This window comes from Salmo trutta, chromosome 9 (genome assembly GCF_901001165.1).
Source record: "Salmo trutta chromosome 9, fSalTru1.1, whole genome shotgun sequence".
Taxonomy (NCBI): domain Eukaryota; kingdom Metazoa; phylum Chordata; class Actinopteri; order Salmoniformes; family Salmonidae; genus Salmo; species Salmo trutta.
Window position 1 is genome coordinate 4,750,303 of NC_042965.1, and position 16,353 is coordinate 4,766,655.

At 40.0% G+C, this 16,353-nt stretch overlaps 1 gene segment (V, D, J or C); it reads right to left on the bottom strand.

Annotated features, from left to right (window-relative positions):
- Nucleotides 1-1,236: 1,236 nt before the first annotated feature.
- Nucleotides 1,237-8,703, bottom strand: LOC115199757 (T-cell receptor gamma chain C region C10.5-like). The segment is given in 4 exon segments: nt 1,237-1,977; nt 6,941-7,000; nt 7,365-7,670; nt 8,175-8,703. Coding segments are annotated over 4 exon segments (666 nt in total).
- Nucleotides 8,704-16,353: the final 7,650 nt, after the last annotated feature.

Here is a 16,353-nt window from a genome sequence, read left to right on the forward strand (position 1 = left end):
TAATCATTAAGACTTAGAAAAAATACATTTATTTTAAAGGGGCAATCCGCTATTAAAACAATAATAAAGCAGTTTTGGTAAAAACGTTGGAGAAATTACATTGGAGTAAAACAAGCTTATATTATGGTTTCTGATGGGGTATGACAGTTGAACTAAGCTCATGAGGTGTTTCTAATTTATATTATTTAAGAATCAATGGGTACATATCATTAATGTTTTAATTAAAAAAATTGATGTAGAAACTGCAGATCACCCCTTTAAGCATAGACAGGAGTTTTGAGCACAGAACAAATCATGGGTTGCACCTCCTCCATCACTTGGTCACATCACGCCACTGTTCTGAACTTTCTCAAGACACATTCCGTCATTTTGAACAATGATTTATATAAACACTAGATGGCAGACAGGGGGCATTGTTTTGAAGCCAACGTGCCTCCATTTTGGTACTCCTCCACCGTTGTAATTTTTTTGGGGGGAAGCTAAATATATATGCATTTACTAATGTCTAAATTTGTTTTTGCGACGTGTATTATATTACAGACACCTTAAAGCATACTTTAAATAATATTATGTGAGCTAAACATTTAAAAAAATATACACATAAAAACATTTTCCTGAAAGTAAAATGTTTCGCCTCTCATTGGCCAATATGTAGCATCAGCAATCCAGGGTTTATATACACGACCGTTAAAAAGTTTGGGGTCACTTAGAAATGTTTTTGTTTTTGAAAGAAAAGCACATTTTTTGTCCATTAAAATAACATCAAATTGATCAGAAATACAGTGTAGACATTGTTAATGTTGTAAATGACTATTGTAGCTGGAAACAGATTTATAAGTGGAATATCTACATAGGCATACAGAGGCACATTATCAGCAACCATCACTCCTGTGTTCCAATGGCACGTTGTGTTAGCGAATCCGAGTTGATCATTTTAAAAGGCAAATTGATCATTAGATAACCCTTTTGCTATTATTTTAGCATGGCTGAAAACTGTTGTACTAATTAAAGAAGCAATAAAACTGGCCTTCTTTAGAAAATAAAATTAATAAATAAATAAAAAAGCTGCCGTTTCCAGCTACAACATTAACAATGTCTACACTGTATTTCTGATCAATGTGATGTTATTTTAATGGACAAAAAAATTGCTTTTCTTTCAAAAACAAGGACATTTCTAAGTGACCCCAAGCTTTTCAACGGTGGTGTATATCATTGTATAGTCATTCTTAGCATCCATTTTTGGTCTAAATTAAACTATAGAGTCTGGGAAATACGATGATATTGCTACACAGGGCAAATATTAAGTAGGAAACAATTTTGTCAGCATTATTATGCTAGCAATACTAATGTTAGCTAGGTAACAGTCGGTGCTCTCCCCTCACGTTTAGATAGCTAGTAAACGTTATACTACAGCTAAAGTAAATCTGGCGACATCACAATGATGACAAAAGGTTTTCCTACTAATTATTTGTCTACTTGAGTAATATCACAGTTTCCCAGTCATTATAATGCACTTTAGACAAATATTAATCAGCGCCAATTGAAAATGCATTGAGTAGAACGGCCACCAGTCCTCAAGAGAAAGCTCTAAAAAATATTGTGACGAAACATGCAACCCATTAATATTTTTTACCTTTAAAATAACAGTAACTTTTATAGACGTTTTCAATTGAGTTTGGAATACAAAAACTTCTCATAGATATCAATAATAGTACTTTTTTTCTCACTGTGAGGAATTGGAAGAGGAAAATGGAAACCAAAATGTCCTCCTAGTTCCCAGAGCTCTTTCAGAACTCTTCATAATGAAGAGATGACATATGGCGTGTCAGGTAGCTTTTCTTCAGGTAGGGGGGCTATTTCCCATGTTCCTGTGGTGCAGCAGGAGAGAGAGCCCACAGCAGTACAACATACTCTTCACTATCATCACTGTGTAAACCAGAGAGGTCAGACGCAGACTGCACATGGACTGGAAGGTTGCTGAGGAAGAGGGAGAAGACTGATGTGTTAATTTCAATCTAGTGCCTTCAGATAGTATTGATACCCCTTGACTTATTCCACATGTTGTTGTATTACAGCCTGAATTCAAATAAAATATGTTTTCTCACCCATCTACACACAATACCCCATAATTAAAAAGTGAAAGCATGATTTTAGAAAATGTAGCTAATTTATTTAAAATGAAATTAACAAATATCTCTAATACAAAAATACTATTTTATTTGTCACAAGCTTCATAAAAAAAAGTGTAGACTAACAGTGAAATGCTTACTTATGGGCCCTTCCCAACAATGCAGAGAGAAAAAAATTGAAATTACTGAAACATTAAAACACAAGGAATAAATACACAAGTAAAGATAACTTGGCTATTTACCAGTACTGAGTCGATGTGCAGGGGTACGAGGTAATAGAGGTAGATATGTACAGTGCATTCGAAAGTATTCAGTCAGACCCCTTTACTTTTCCCACATTTTGTTACATTACAGCCTTATTCTAAAATTGATTTTTTTTTAAAATCACATCAATCTACATACAATACCCCATAATGACAAAGCAAAAACTGGTTTCTATACATTTTTGCCAATGTATTAAAAATAAAATTTGAAATATCACATTTACATAAGTATTCAGACCCTTTAGTCAGTACTTTGTTGAAGCACCTTTGGCAGTGAGTACAGCCTCAAGTCTTCTTGGGTATGACACTACAAGCTTGGCACACCTGTATTTGGGTTGTTTCTCCCATTCTTCTCTGCAGATCCTCTCAAGCTCTGTCAGGTTGGATGGGGAGCATCGCTGCACAGCTATTTTCAGGTCTCTCCAGAGATGTACGATCGGGTTCAAGTCCGGGCGCTGGTTGGGCCACTCAAGGACATTCCTGCGTTGTCTTGGTTGTGTGCTTAGGGTTGTTGTCCTGTTGGAAGGTGAACCTTTGACCCAGTCTGAGGTCTTGAGCAGGTTTTCATCAAGGATCTCTCTGTACTTTGCTCCATTCATCTTTCCCTCAATCCTGACAAATCTCCCAGTCCCTGCCGCTGAAAAACATCCCCACAGCATGATGCTGCCACCACCATGCTTCACTGTAGGGATGGTGCCAGGTTCCCTCCAGATTTGACACTTGGCATTCAGGCCAAAGATTTCAATCTTTTTTTAATCAGACCATAGAATCTTGTTTCTCATGGTCAGAGTCCTTTAGGTGCTTTTTGGCAAACTCCAAGCGAGCTGTCATGTACCTTTTACTGAGGAGTGGCTTCCGTCTGGCCACTCTACCATAAAAGCCTGATTGGTGGAGTGCTGCACAGATGATTGTCCTTCTGGAAGGTTCTCCCATTTGCACAGAGGAACTCTGGAGCTCTGTCAGAGTGACCATCGGGTTCTTGGTTACCCCCCTGACCAAGGTCCCTTTCTCCCCTGATTGCTCAGTTTGGCCAGGCAAGTCTTGGTGGTTACAAACTCCTTCCATTTAAGAATGATGGAGGCGACTGTGTTCTTGGGGACCTTCAATGCTGCTGACATTTTTTGGTACCCTTCCCCAGATCTGTGCCTCGACACAATCCTGTCTCTGAGCTCTAAGGACAATTCCTTCGACCTCATAGCTTGATTTTTTCTCTGACATGCACTGTCAACTGTGGGACCTTATATATACAGTTGTGTGCCTTTCCAAATCATGTCAAATCAATTGAATTTAAAACAGGTGGACTGATGAGTCAAAATATTTTGTGCCAAAAGGGTCAATGCAGATAGTCCGGGTAGCTATTTGTTATCTATTTAATTAACTATTTAGCAGTCTTATGGCTTGGGGGTAGAAGCTGTTCAGGGTCATGTTGGTTCCAGACTTGGTGCATCGGTACCGCTTGCTGTGTGGTAGCAGAGAGAACAGTCTATGACTTAGGTGGCTGGAGTCTAACAATGTTTAGGGCCTTCCTCTGACACTGCCTGGTATAGAGGCCCTGGACACCCCCTCTTGCACCTTGCGGTCGGATGCCAAGAAATTGCCATACCAAGTGGTGATGCAGCCCGTCAAGATGCTCTCAATGGTGCAGCTGTAGAACTTCATGAGGATCTGAGAGTCCATGCCAAATATTTTCAGCCTCCTGAGGGGGAAGACACGTTGTTGTGCCCTCTTCATGACTGTGTTGGTGTGTGAGGACCATGAAAATTCCTTAGTGATGTGGATCCGAGGAACTTGAATCTCTCGAAAAATATATATATTTCAATGACTCTCTGCCAATAATTACATTTACAGGATTGGAGGACTCTAAATTAATATCTAAGGGGCATTTTCCGTTAGGATCTGTGAGAATATCTAAGGGGCTTTTATATACTTCTAAATGAATTAATAATATTAAAAAGTAACAATATTTTGAAGAATTCGTTTTCATTTAACCTAGAGTGAGCGAGAAAAAGGCAATTCTTGAACATGGGGTGATTTGTTGAACATCTCACTAATTTGTAAATAAAGGCAGTTTGTTAGTTAGGTTTCTCCAGAAATAAATAATTCTAACTTGATTATTTAGCAGACATCACTTGCTTATATTCATAAAGATGATGAACGATCGACTAAGGCAATCTGTAATCTGCTGGCATTACGGCACGACATCAACATCGCTCTAATTACAGTCAGAAGACAGTTGAAGAAACTTGCATGGAGTTATGGAAAGGCTCGGTAAGCAATGTAAATAAAAATGATTATCAGAACATTAACTATGTGTGTTCGCTTGTTTTGTACTGTTCTGTAGTTTCGACCCAATGATTTGTCTGACAAACAAAGACCTTCGTGTCCTGCAGGCCCAGATCAAAGCCGGCGAGACATTCAATAATGTCATCTTCACAGACGAATCAACCGTGGCCCTTGAGCAATTTGCTCAAAAAGGAAGAAGAAAAAAGGAAGAAAAAAAGGAAGAAGATCAAGCAAGCCGAGTCCTAAGTATCTGCTCAAACTCCATGTGTGGGGGGCAATTTCTCGCCAGGGACCAGGCCCATTTTGATTTTTGATGGTAAGTTTGGCTATTTACAAAGCAAAAGGTAATCAAATATTATAGCCTACACCTCACAGACTGTTACGTGTTCCACAATAATTCACTCTTGCCTCCTTTTTCAGGTATCATGGCTCAAGATTTCATTGAGGAAGAAATCATCAAGAGATATGCTGGACCCTATGTCAGATAGGTGTTTCTGGATACACATAGTTTCTTTCAAGGTAAAATTATAGCAATATTGTGTTACGTTTAGGCCTATGTACATGTACATTTCTATTATTGTACCTAATTTTGGCTGTTAAGCTAAATATATATTTTTTCCAAATGCAGACAATTACTCAAATCACACTGCCGCCCGGGTCTGCATTGCAAATGAGGGCATAAACTGGGTCAAGACACCAGCAGAGTAACTAGACCTTTATGTAGTCAAATAAAGGTTAAATAAAAATAAATAAATAAAAGACCTATAACACCTTCGGTTTTGGGGAGAGAAATTGACGATACAACAATGGAAGAAATACATGGATCAGCAAGGTTTTACCTGTGGTCGTGGAGCTGGGTGGAAGTGCGACTAAAATGTAGTTAATATAAACATCCGCATTTGAATGTCTTTTTTCTCGTTATATTATTTTATTAACGAAAGCATAAAGATGTTGATGAAGAAATACTGTACTGCTGTTTTGAGTTAGAAATGTAACACTTTAGAGTACTTAAGCATCGAATACATTGCAAATTGAGGGATTTTCACAACAGTAGCCGGGTTATAAAAAGTCTATTGCCCTGCTAATAGGAACCATTTGCATGATGTGCTACACCTGCTACAGTTGTGATGGCTTCACTATTAATCTACAATGTAGAAAATAGTAAAAATATAGAAAATCCTGGAATGAGTAGGTGTGTCCAAACTTTTGACTGGTACTTCTATTCCATGAAAAATGAAAAACCCTATGGATTTCTGTTAGGATGGAATGGAAAATATGGCGCTGTATAACTTGACGGTCAGCAGTACAGTACTGGGCTTTTTAGCTAAAGAATCTCTGTGTCGTGAGGACGGGAGACTGGGGTTCAAATCTCTGACTGGGATGAGGGGGGGGGTTCACACCTAGCTCGGCTATTAGACAATTCTTTAGTAAAGGTTGAATAGTCTATTGTTCAGCTAAAAGCCCATCCTGCTACGCTTGTGAAAAACGAATAATAATACTTTTCCCCCTTTCCACATGTTAAAGATACATGGAAAATCATCAAAAAATGTGTAGAAGTTTGTTTTAAAGTGTATGTCCTGTATCTGAGAGATATAAGAAAGATCAGGAAAATATATATATATTTTTTTTTACACAAAAATGTTGGACACTAAACCACTTCCATATATACTTCCATATATTTTTTTTAAACTAGTACCGGGCTACCTAAAGACAAGTCTTGTGAGGTTTGTGAACGTCCTGGAGCAAAACTTGTTCATGAGAAACTCACCTTTCCATAGAGGGGTCATATTAGTGTGTAGCCCAAACTGTTCGGACGCTACAGACGTTTTCGTGAGAAGACCGATTTTCAGGATGTCTCATGGTCTGACAAACACAGCTGTAGTTCGTCCATTGGCAGGTGTGGCAGATTGAGATGCAGCACATGCCAGAAAAAATGAATATCTTTAGTTTAAACAGATGTATTTTGATGGGGATTTCCACGGGGAGCGGACATTGACTCTAGGGGGTTGCTATTTTGGCACATTTTGATATTGCCTTGAATAACGCAATTGCTGTGACCAGGACTGCCAAGTGAGCTGCGTCACATACGCCTAAAACAACATTTCAGGACTGTGGTCGGGTGCAGGACCAGTTATTGTGGGAACGGGTGGGAGTCAGACAAGAAGTCAGAGGGAGCAATATGAAAAGCTTCAGGAGCAGGGTAAAGAAACTTGTCGCCCGCAGACCTCAAGTTCAAAGTTCATAAAATTATAAAATGAATCTCACCATAGGGTGGTGCCATCGTATTGGTAGATGGAGAGCAAACATCTTGCTCTGATGAAAAACCTACAAGTAACAAAGAACATGTATTTGTGAGAAATAAGTAATTGATTGACAATGTGAGGGTTACATGAAGAGTTGGGGTCAATTCGAATACAATTCAGGATGTAAACTGAACGTTTTTCTAGATTTTTTTCAAAGCACCCAACCCTGGTTAGATGGTTTAATTCAACCAAATATTATTGTATATCCAATCACAACATCTTTCATTATTTCTGGAGGATAATTTCTTTCGTCTCAATTCAATGTTTCAATTACACTGTTTTTAAATTATCTGGAAAATTACTAACACATTGCCATGTGAACTAGTAATAAACAAATAAGAAGGAAAATACCACTCAAATTGTGGAACATTTCAAACTTTGGCTACCTTTTGATGTGTCAGCTTCTTCAGGGCCCGCTTCATGCTCCACCGAACAGATGTATTTGGCATCTGCCTTTCCTTGATACATGATGATCATACTGGTCGTCTGTCCTTCCTCCCTCTGCTCCAGCTGTTCCATCTCTGCTTTGGGCACCTCCACGGTTTGGCCGTTTTCATCCTCCATCTTCCATGAAATCTTGACCAAGTCTGGAAACATGTCTCTAGCTAGACATAGCAGGGTGGTCTTCCCATTCAGCTCAGGTTTGAACGCCAGGTACATGGTCACTTTGGGTTTCCTGAGCTGGTTCTCATCTGATTTTTATGTGAAACAATCGAAACTCACGTTATAAGAATAAAAAAGTTAACACCTTTGTGTGTTAAAGGAAACACTTTGTACTTTCCAATCTATTGTAGTACTAAAATATCAACACACACACAAGGATACATAACATGGGCATAAAAAAAGCCATCAGAAACGAGTATTCAACAATGCCATGGTATAAAATAGAATAGTGTATTATATATCTAACAGCTCAGAAAGGTTCTTAACCCCCATCGCCAGGAGGTACGCCTGATCCAGAGTAATCAGCTCTACCACTTGACCACGCAATTCGTTTTGCACTTCGCTAATATAAAGTGTTTGCACAACATAGCATTTATTTCTTTCTAGGAAAATAAAGTTATTTTGTCCTATTCTAAGCCATTGCATTTGTGTGTAACAGAATATGTATGCGTCATCTAAAATTGTTTCATTTAATTGGTTAAATATAGTCAAATAAACAAATATAATATACTGTATCAAGTAGAGATCCTTACCAGTGATGATGAGTTTTGAGCCGGATCCAAACCGCAAAATCTCCTGTCTCCCAGATCCAGAATCACACTCCAAGTAAATCCTAGACAAAAACTTATCATCTTTTTGTTCATTTAGATCTAGAGAACTAAAAGTTAAATCCCTTCTCAAAACCCCAAACAGCATGTCAGTAGTGGAAAAACCTATGATTGGTTTTTCCACTACTGACACAATTGCAATTTTTCTGCTTTCAGTTTATCTGTATTTTACATGGTTATAGTCAATATACACCATACAGTAGTAATACATTATATACAATATTTAGATAGTATTATATATTATCGTTATATTCAAAAGGTATTCCAATAAACTATTTGTGAGTGAAAAATATATTCCTCATTGGACCTCCCATGAAGCATCAGAGAATGTGGTTAGATAGGGGAGAAATAAAGAGGAGAGTTAAAACATCATCACCTGGGTTTGATGTGGTTTCTAACAGCTTCTCAACCCCCTGCTTATGTCACATCCTGTGGTGGAGCTACGGTTTCTCATTGAGAAGGACAGGATAACTGTAAGGTAGTTTTCTACACAGGGAGTGAACTGCAGTTGTCACTGTGGTTATCAAAGCTAGCACAGTAGTAAGTGGCTTCATGATCTGTCTTTAGGGTAGGGATTGTCAGTGTGAATGTGTCAGAACTTTCTGCCTTTTCTGCTTGGTAATCCTCAAAAGCAGGATCCTTGGTTGATTTTCCACCACCTTTATGCATGAACAGGATCCACTTCAGAGCTTCTCCGTCTCTTTGCTGATACCAGTAAATGTTACCAATGTTGAGGCCTGTAGCTTTGCATTCAATAACACCGGATTTGCCCGAGGGTTTGGTCACTGTTAACTGCTCCTGCTGCAGATTCACAGCTTCTGCTGCTGCTATAGAAAAGAGAAGATAGATGGTGTGAGTAAAGTGGATATACTGAATCTTTCAACTGAGTATTTAATATCTACGGCACCAGACACTTAAAATACAAATGATACACTTACCGACTAAAAGGATAAAGGTAAGACACAATGGACGCATGGTTGTGCTGAGATATGCTGGCCTGTTATGTGGCAAATGTGAGATGCTGTGCTTGACTAGTAAAGCTTTATAAGGAAGTGACTCTAAGAGCAGTGAACCAAACTCAAGAAGGGACTCCTAAAAAACACTGCATTTCTCCCGGTGGGCAGTGGTACACATCACAGTGGGCGTGGAATAAAGTGTGCACACCAGGCAACAACTGTGTCCAAGCTTGTGATCCAGGCCCAATTTGATTAATGTACACCATCTAACTTTGTGTCAACTTTACTTGCTAACCATCAGCAATAGTTGAATGAAAAATAAAATGAACATGCTATGGTACCTGAACATGACTTTGAATTTGGTCAACTAACATGAAATGGTACTTGCTGTACACCTATAATTAAATTATTCAGCATTGTTGGGTTATTACGACTCATTAAAAACAGGGAGCACGTTATTTTCTTCACAAAATGAGTATAGTAACGGATATGGAGAATACGATTATGATATTGTTTTTTATTGTCTGTGATTAAAAAAAAAGCATTTAACTTTCTAATGTCACTCAAACAGTGCGAAGTGCTGTGCACTCTGAATAAATCCACTGGCAAGTTCTGCTGTCTTTAAAGAAATGGGCGGGCTGTAGGTTGATCCTGCTGCTACAATTGGATAGAGCGAAGCTGTTCTCTGTTCACTTGCTCTTTGTCACTTGATAATTTCACCTGTCACTTCTCCTTGCATGTTTTGCTCAGATGTGCTACTGCCTACTACTACTTTGATAAATCAGTTGGCGAGGACGTTTGCAAGCAAGCTAGCATAACAAAGATGAGAGTGACAGCAAACTCATCTGCCCGCTGCAAGTTTTGAGAACACACAGACGCACAGCTCCTGATCTGCAGCTTCCTTGATTTATATAAGTGTGCAGGTAGACGATTAGGTGTTGCCAAGCTCTATTTAGGCATTTTAAAAAACTTTTGTTTTTCAGATTACGAGTATCATCCGATCCGACTATCTGTCATTTTAAGGATACGATTACGGATATGAGTATTCACAGAAGCTATATTTACAACTGCAATAAAAACCACCACCGGCATAGAAAAAAACTATTTAGGCCCACATTAATTATGAGAGTATGTTAACCATTATGATCTAGCATAAAGTCGGTTTGTAGCCAATATTTCAACAGACAGCTAAAACTAACCTACCTAGCTAGCTAAAGTTGCACCAACAAAATAGGATTGCAGTCCTACCTTTGTACCAACGATTAAAGGGATACTGCAAGATTATTTTTATGTCTCTATTTTTGTATCTCTGTGCAGTATGAAGGAAGTTAGAGGTGGTTTTGTGAGCCAATGCTAACTAAGTTAGCACAATGACTGGAAGTCTACAGGTATGCTAGCGTATGCTACCTTACCTGTAGACTCCCAGTAACTGCGCTAACGCTAATTAGCATTGGCTCGTGAAACTACCTCAAACTTCCTTCATACTACACGTAGAGATATAAAAATGGTAACCACAAGTTCATCTGACTCTTGGTAAGTAGAAAAATGGTGGAATTGCCATAATCTCACAGTATCCCTTTAATCCACAAGAAAGTGTGTCCTGGTCATCTTCAAACAAAATGTTTTAAGCAATGGATATCCAAGGTTGGGTTAGGCTCAATTCGAATTGAAGGCAGTCAATTTAGAAAGTGATTTGACGTTAAAGGTAGACTCGGCATTATGTCTAAGATGCAGAAAGTAAACAGCATAATGTGTCAATATCCACAACTAAGAGCTTTGAAGCGCAAGGCTCAACTTCTCCACTATTGATGCTCGGGCTACCATGCTGTAACAGCATGAAGCAAACTTGTGCACGTGCACAGATACTGTGTGACTGTAAGAGATAAGTCTTGCATCTCACTCATCTCATTATCTATGGTACTCCATGTGGCAGCGCCATTTTGCTGAGTCTAACTTTAAAGTTCTGAAATTAAAAAACGTTTTAAAGTAAGTCGCTTCAGTTTATTCAGAAGTCATTGAAAATAAATGAATTTATTAAATTGTAAATTGTACACAAAGAATGACTCTAGCTAGCTAAGTCTGTGAATTTGCTAGGCGAACATGACAATCTTCGACTACCAAAAATGTAAAACTAAAGTACATTTTCATATTTATGCTAGCTACCATATAGTGATTAGATTGTTTTGATATGTTTGACGGGCTATTGGGTGCTCTATGGCGCCGCAATAATTGTCTTAGGTGTAAGAAGAATTTGGGGATAAGATCAGATGTGAGGCATGTCCCAAATGTATCTAGTATCAGCAAAACACCTACTTGAAACAACCAATCAGCTACTCAAAACTACCATAAAACTTCTATTCTCTTATAATGGCCGAACATCACAAATAAATGGAACATGCGTAGTACAACATGCTGTTGTTGGCATGTTAGCAAGCCTGTAAGCAACCATTTTTGTTTGCCAATTGAATGAGCGACCAATGTTTTTGTCTAGCAAAGACAGAAATAGAATTAGCAACCTTATTTTTGTCCGGACTATATCCTCTGTTGGAAGGATATATGGTGGTTTTAATATGTTGTTAAGTGTTTTATAAAAGCAATAAGGCACACCCAACAAGGCACGGGGTTTGTGGTATATGGCAAATATACCACGGCTAAGGGCTGAATCCAGGCACTCCACTACACAGCTGATGCCTGCTGGACTATTCACTAACGCGGTACCTCTTTTTGTTTATCTGTCAGCCCCAGCCTAAACTCAGGTCCTGTGCGTACCTAACTGACAGTCTCTGCCCATTCATTTCCATTTACCCGTTGCTGTCTTAGCTCTCCCGATCAACACCCGCGATTGCTTTATGCCTCTCTCTAATGTCAATATGCCTAGTCTACTGCTGTCTCGTTGAGTACTTTCATTTCACTGTAGAGCCCCCAGTCCCGCTCAACATGCCTTAGATTGCCCCCCCCACACACACATGCGGAGACCTCACCTGTCTTAACTGGTGCCTCCAGAGATGCAATCTCTCTCATCGTCACTCAACGCCTAGGTTTACCTCCACTGTACACACATCCTACCATACCCTTGTCTGTACATTATGCCCTGAATCTATTCTACCACGCCCAGAAATCTGCTCCTTTTATTCTCTGTTCCCAGCACACTAGACGACCTGTTCTTATAGCCTTTAAACATTTATGTACATATAAGTGTCTTATATCGGCTGAAAGCTTAAATTCTTCTTAACCTAACTGCACTGTCCGATTTACAGTAGCTATTACAGCGAAAACATGCTATGCAATTGTTTGAGGACAGCACCCCACATCAAAATATTTTTCCACCGGCACAGGTTTCATACATTCACAAATAAGGATGAAATATTCACTTACTTTAAAAAAATCTTCCTCTGATTTGTCATCCAAAGGGTCCCAGCTGTAGTGTCGTTTTGTTAGATAAAATCCTTCTTTATATCCCAAAAAGTCTGTTTAGTTGGCGCCATCGATTTGAGTTATCCACTCGCTCAACATGCAGAGAAAGGAATCCGAAAATCTACCTCTAAACTTTATTTCAACAAGTCAAAATAAATTTCTATTTACTCCTCAGATACACTAAAATGTGATTAAACTATAATATTTATTTCGAAAGAAGTATGTTCAATAGGAAACAGATTTTAGCAGGTGCGTAATGTCCTCATGATGCAAGCAAACACAAATTTACAAGACTGTGTCCCAATACTAAAACTTATATTTCTTATTAGTTTTTGAAGTTACAAGCCTGAAACCTTGAACATAGACTGCTGACACCCTGTGGAAGCCATAGGAATTGCAGCCAGAGAGCTAACTTTCAATATGGTCTCTCTCAAAAAAAATGTTGGTTGTTTTTCTTTGGATTTTCTCCTACCATATCTATTGTGTTATATTTTCTACATTATTTTAATACTGCTACAAACTTCAAAGTGTTTTATTCCCAATGGTACCAATTATATGCATATCCTGGCTTCAGGGCCTGAGCTACAGGCAGTTTACTTTGGGCATGTCATTCAGACAGGAAGTGGAGAAAAAAGGGGCCTAGCCCTAAGAAGTTCAGAAGCCTCCTCCCTAAGTTTGTTTTATTCACTGATCCAGCCCACTCAGCCAACCCTGATGTCCTAACCGTGTCTGAATTCTGGCTTAGGAAGGCCAACAAATTCTGAAATTTCCATCCCCAACTACATCATTTTCCGTCAAGATAGAACTGCCAAAGGGGGCGGAGTTGCAATCTACTGCAGAGATAGCCTGCAGAGTTCTGTCATACTTTCCAGGTCTGTTCCCAAACAGTTCGAGCTTCTACTTTTAAAAATCCACCTTTCCAGAAATAGGTCTCTCACCGTTGCCGCTTGTTATAGACCCCCCTCAGCCCACAGCTGTACACTGGACACCATATGTGAATTGATTGCCCCCCATCTATCTTCAGAGTTCGTACGGTTAGGTGACATAAACTGGGATATGCTTAACAGCCCAGCCGACCTAGAATCTAAGCTAGATGCCCTCAATCAGACACAAATTATCAAGGAACCTACCAGGTACAACCCTAAATCTGTAAACACGGGCACCCTCATAGAGATCATCCTGACCAACTTGCCCTCTAAATACACCTCTGCTGTCTTCAACCAGGATCTCAGCGATCACTGCCTCATTGCCTGTGTCCGTAATGGGTCCGCGGTCAAACGACCACCCCTCATCACTGTCAAACGCTCCCTAAAACACTTCAGCGAGCAGGCCTTTCTAATCGACCTGGCCCGGGTATTCTGGAAGGATATTGACCTCATCCCATCAGAGAGGATGCCTGGTTAATCTTTAAAAGTGCTTTCCTCACCATCTTAAATAAGCATGCCCCATTCAAAAAATGGTAGAACTAAGAACAGATAAAGCCCTTGGTTCACTCCAGACTTGACTGCGCTTGACCAGCACAAAAACATCCTGTGGCGTTCTGCATTAGCATCAAATAGGCCCCGCAATATGCAACTTTTCAGGAAAGTCAGGAACCAATATACACAGACAGTTAGGAAAGCTAAGGCTAGCTTTTTCAAACAGAAATTTGCATCCTGTAGCACTAATTCCAAAAAGTTTTGTAAAGTCCATGGAGAATGAGAGCACCTCCTCACTGCTGCCCACTGCACTGAGGCTAGGAAACACTGTCACCACCGATAAATCTACGATAATCGAGAATTTCAATAAGCATTTTTCTACGGCTGGCCATGCTTTCCACCTGGCTACCCCTACCCCAGCCAACAGCTCTGCACCCCTCGCAGCAACTTGCCCAAGCCCCCTCCCCCCCGATTCTCCTTCACCCAAATCCAGATAGCTGATGTTCTGAAAGAGCTGAAAAATCTGGACCCCTACAAATCAGCTGGGCTAGACAATCTGGACCCTTTCTTTCCAAAATGATCCGCCGCAATTGTTGCAACCCCTATTACTAGCCTGTTCAACCTCTCTTTCGTATCGTCTGAGATCCCCAAAAATTGTAAAGCTGCCGCGGTCATCCCCCTCTTCATAGGGGGAGACATTCTAGACCCAAACTGTTACAGACCCATATCTACCTTGCCCTGCCTTTCTAATGACTTTGAAAGCCAAGTTAACAAACATATCACCGACCATTTTGAATCCTACCATACTTTCTCCACTATGCAATCTGGTTTCCGAGCTGGTCATGGGTGCACCTCAGCCACAGTCAAGGTCCTAAGCAATATCATAACCGCAATCGATAAAAGACAGTACTGTGCAGCCGTCTTCATCGACCTGGCCAAGGCTTTCGACTCCGTCAATCACCACATTCTTATCGGCAGACTCAATAACCTTGGTTTCTCAAATAACTGCCTCGCCTGGTTCACCAACTACTTCTCAGATAGAGTTCAGTGTGTCAAATCGGAGGGCATGTTGTCCGGACCTCTGGCAGTCTCTATGGGGGTGCCACAGGGTTCAATTCTCGGGCCGACTCTTTTCTCTGTATATATCAATGATGTCGCTCTTGCTGCTGGTGATTCTCTGATCCACCTTTACTGGACAACACCATTCTGTATACTTCTGGCCCTTCTTTGGACACTGTGTTAACAAACCTCCAAACGAGCTTCAATGCCATAAAACACTCCTTCCGTGGCCTCCAACTGCTCTTAAATGCTAGTAAAACTAAATGCATGCTCTTTAACCGATCGCTGCCCACACCCGCCTGCCCGACTAGCATCACTACTCTGGACGGTTCTGACTTAGAATATGTGGACAACTACAAATGCCTAGGTGTCTGGTTAGACTGTAAACTCTCCTTCCAGACTCATATTAAATCTAGAGTCGGCTTCCTGTTTCGCAACATAGTGTTTAGCAGCACTCATGCTGCTAAAATACCCTCGTTAAACTGACTATCCTACCGATCCTTGAATTCGGCAATGTCATTTACAAAATAGTCTCCAACACTCTACTCAGAAAATTGGATGTAGTCTATCACAGTGCCATCCGTTTTGTCACCAAAGCCCCATTTACTACCCACCACTGCGACCTGTATGCTCTCGTTGGCTGGACCTCACATATTCGTCACTAAACCCACTGGCTCCAAATCCTTGCTAGGTAAAGCCCCACCTTATCTCAGCTCACTGGTCACCATAGCAACACCCAACCGCAGCACGCGCTCCAGCATGTATATTTCACTGGTCATCCCCAAAGCCAACACCTCCTTTGGCCGCCTTTCCTTCCAGTTCTCTGCTGCCAATGGCTGGAATGAATTACAAAAATCACTGAAGCTGGAGACATATCTCCCTCACTAACTTTAAGCATCAGCTGTCAGAGCAGCTTACCGATCACTGCACCTGTACATAGCCCATCTGTAAATAGCACACCCAACTACCTCATCCCCATATTGTTATTTATTTTTGCTCTTTTGCACCCCAGTATCTCTACTTGCACATCATCATCTGCACATCTATCACTCCAGTGTTAATGCTAAATTGTAATTATTTCGCCACTATGGCTTATTTATTGCCTTACCTCCCTAATCTTACTACATTTGCACACACTATATATATATTTTTCTATTTTGTTATTGGCTGTACGTTTGTTTATCCCATGTATAACTCTGTGTTGCTGGTTTTTGTCGCACTGCTTTGCTATATTTTTGCCAGGTCGCAGTTGTAAAT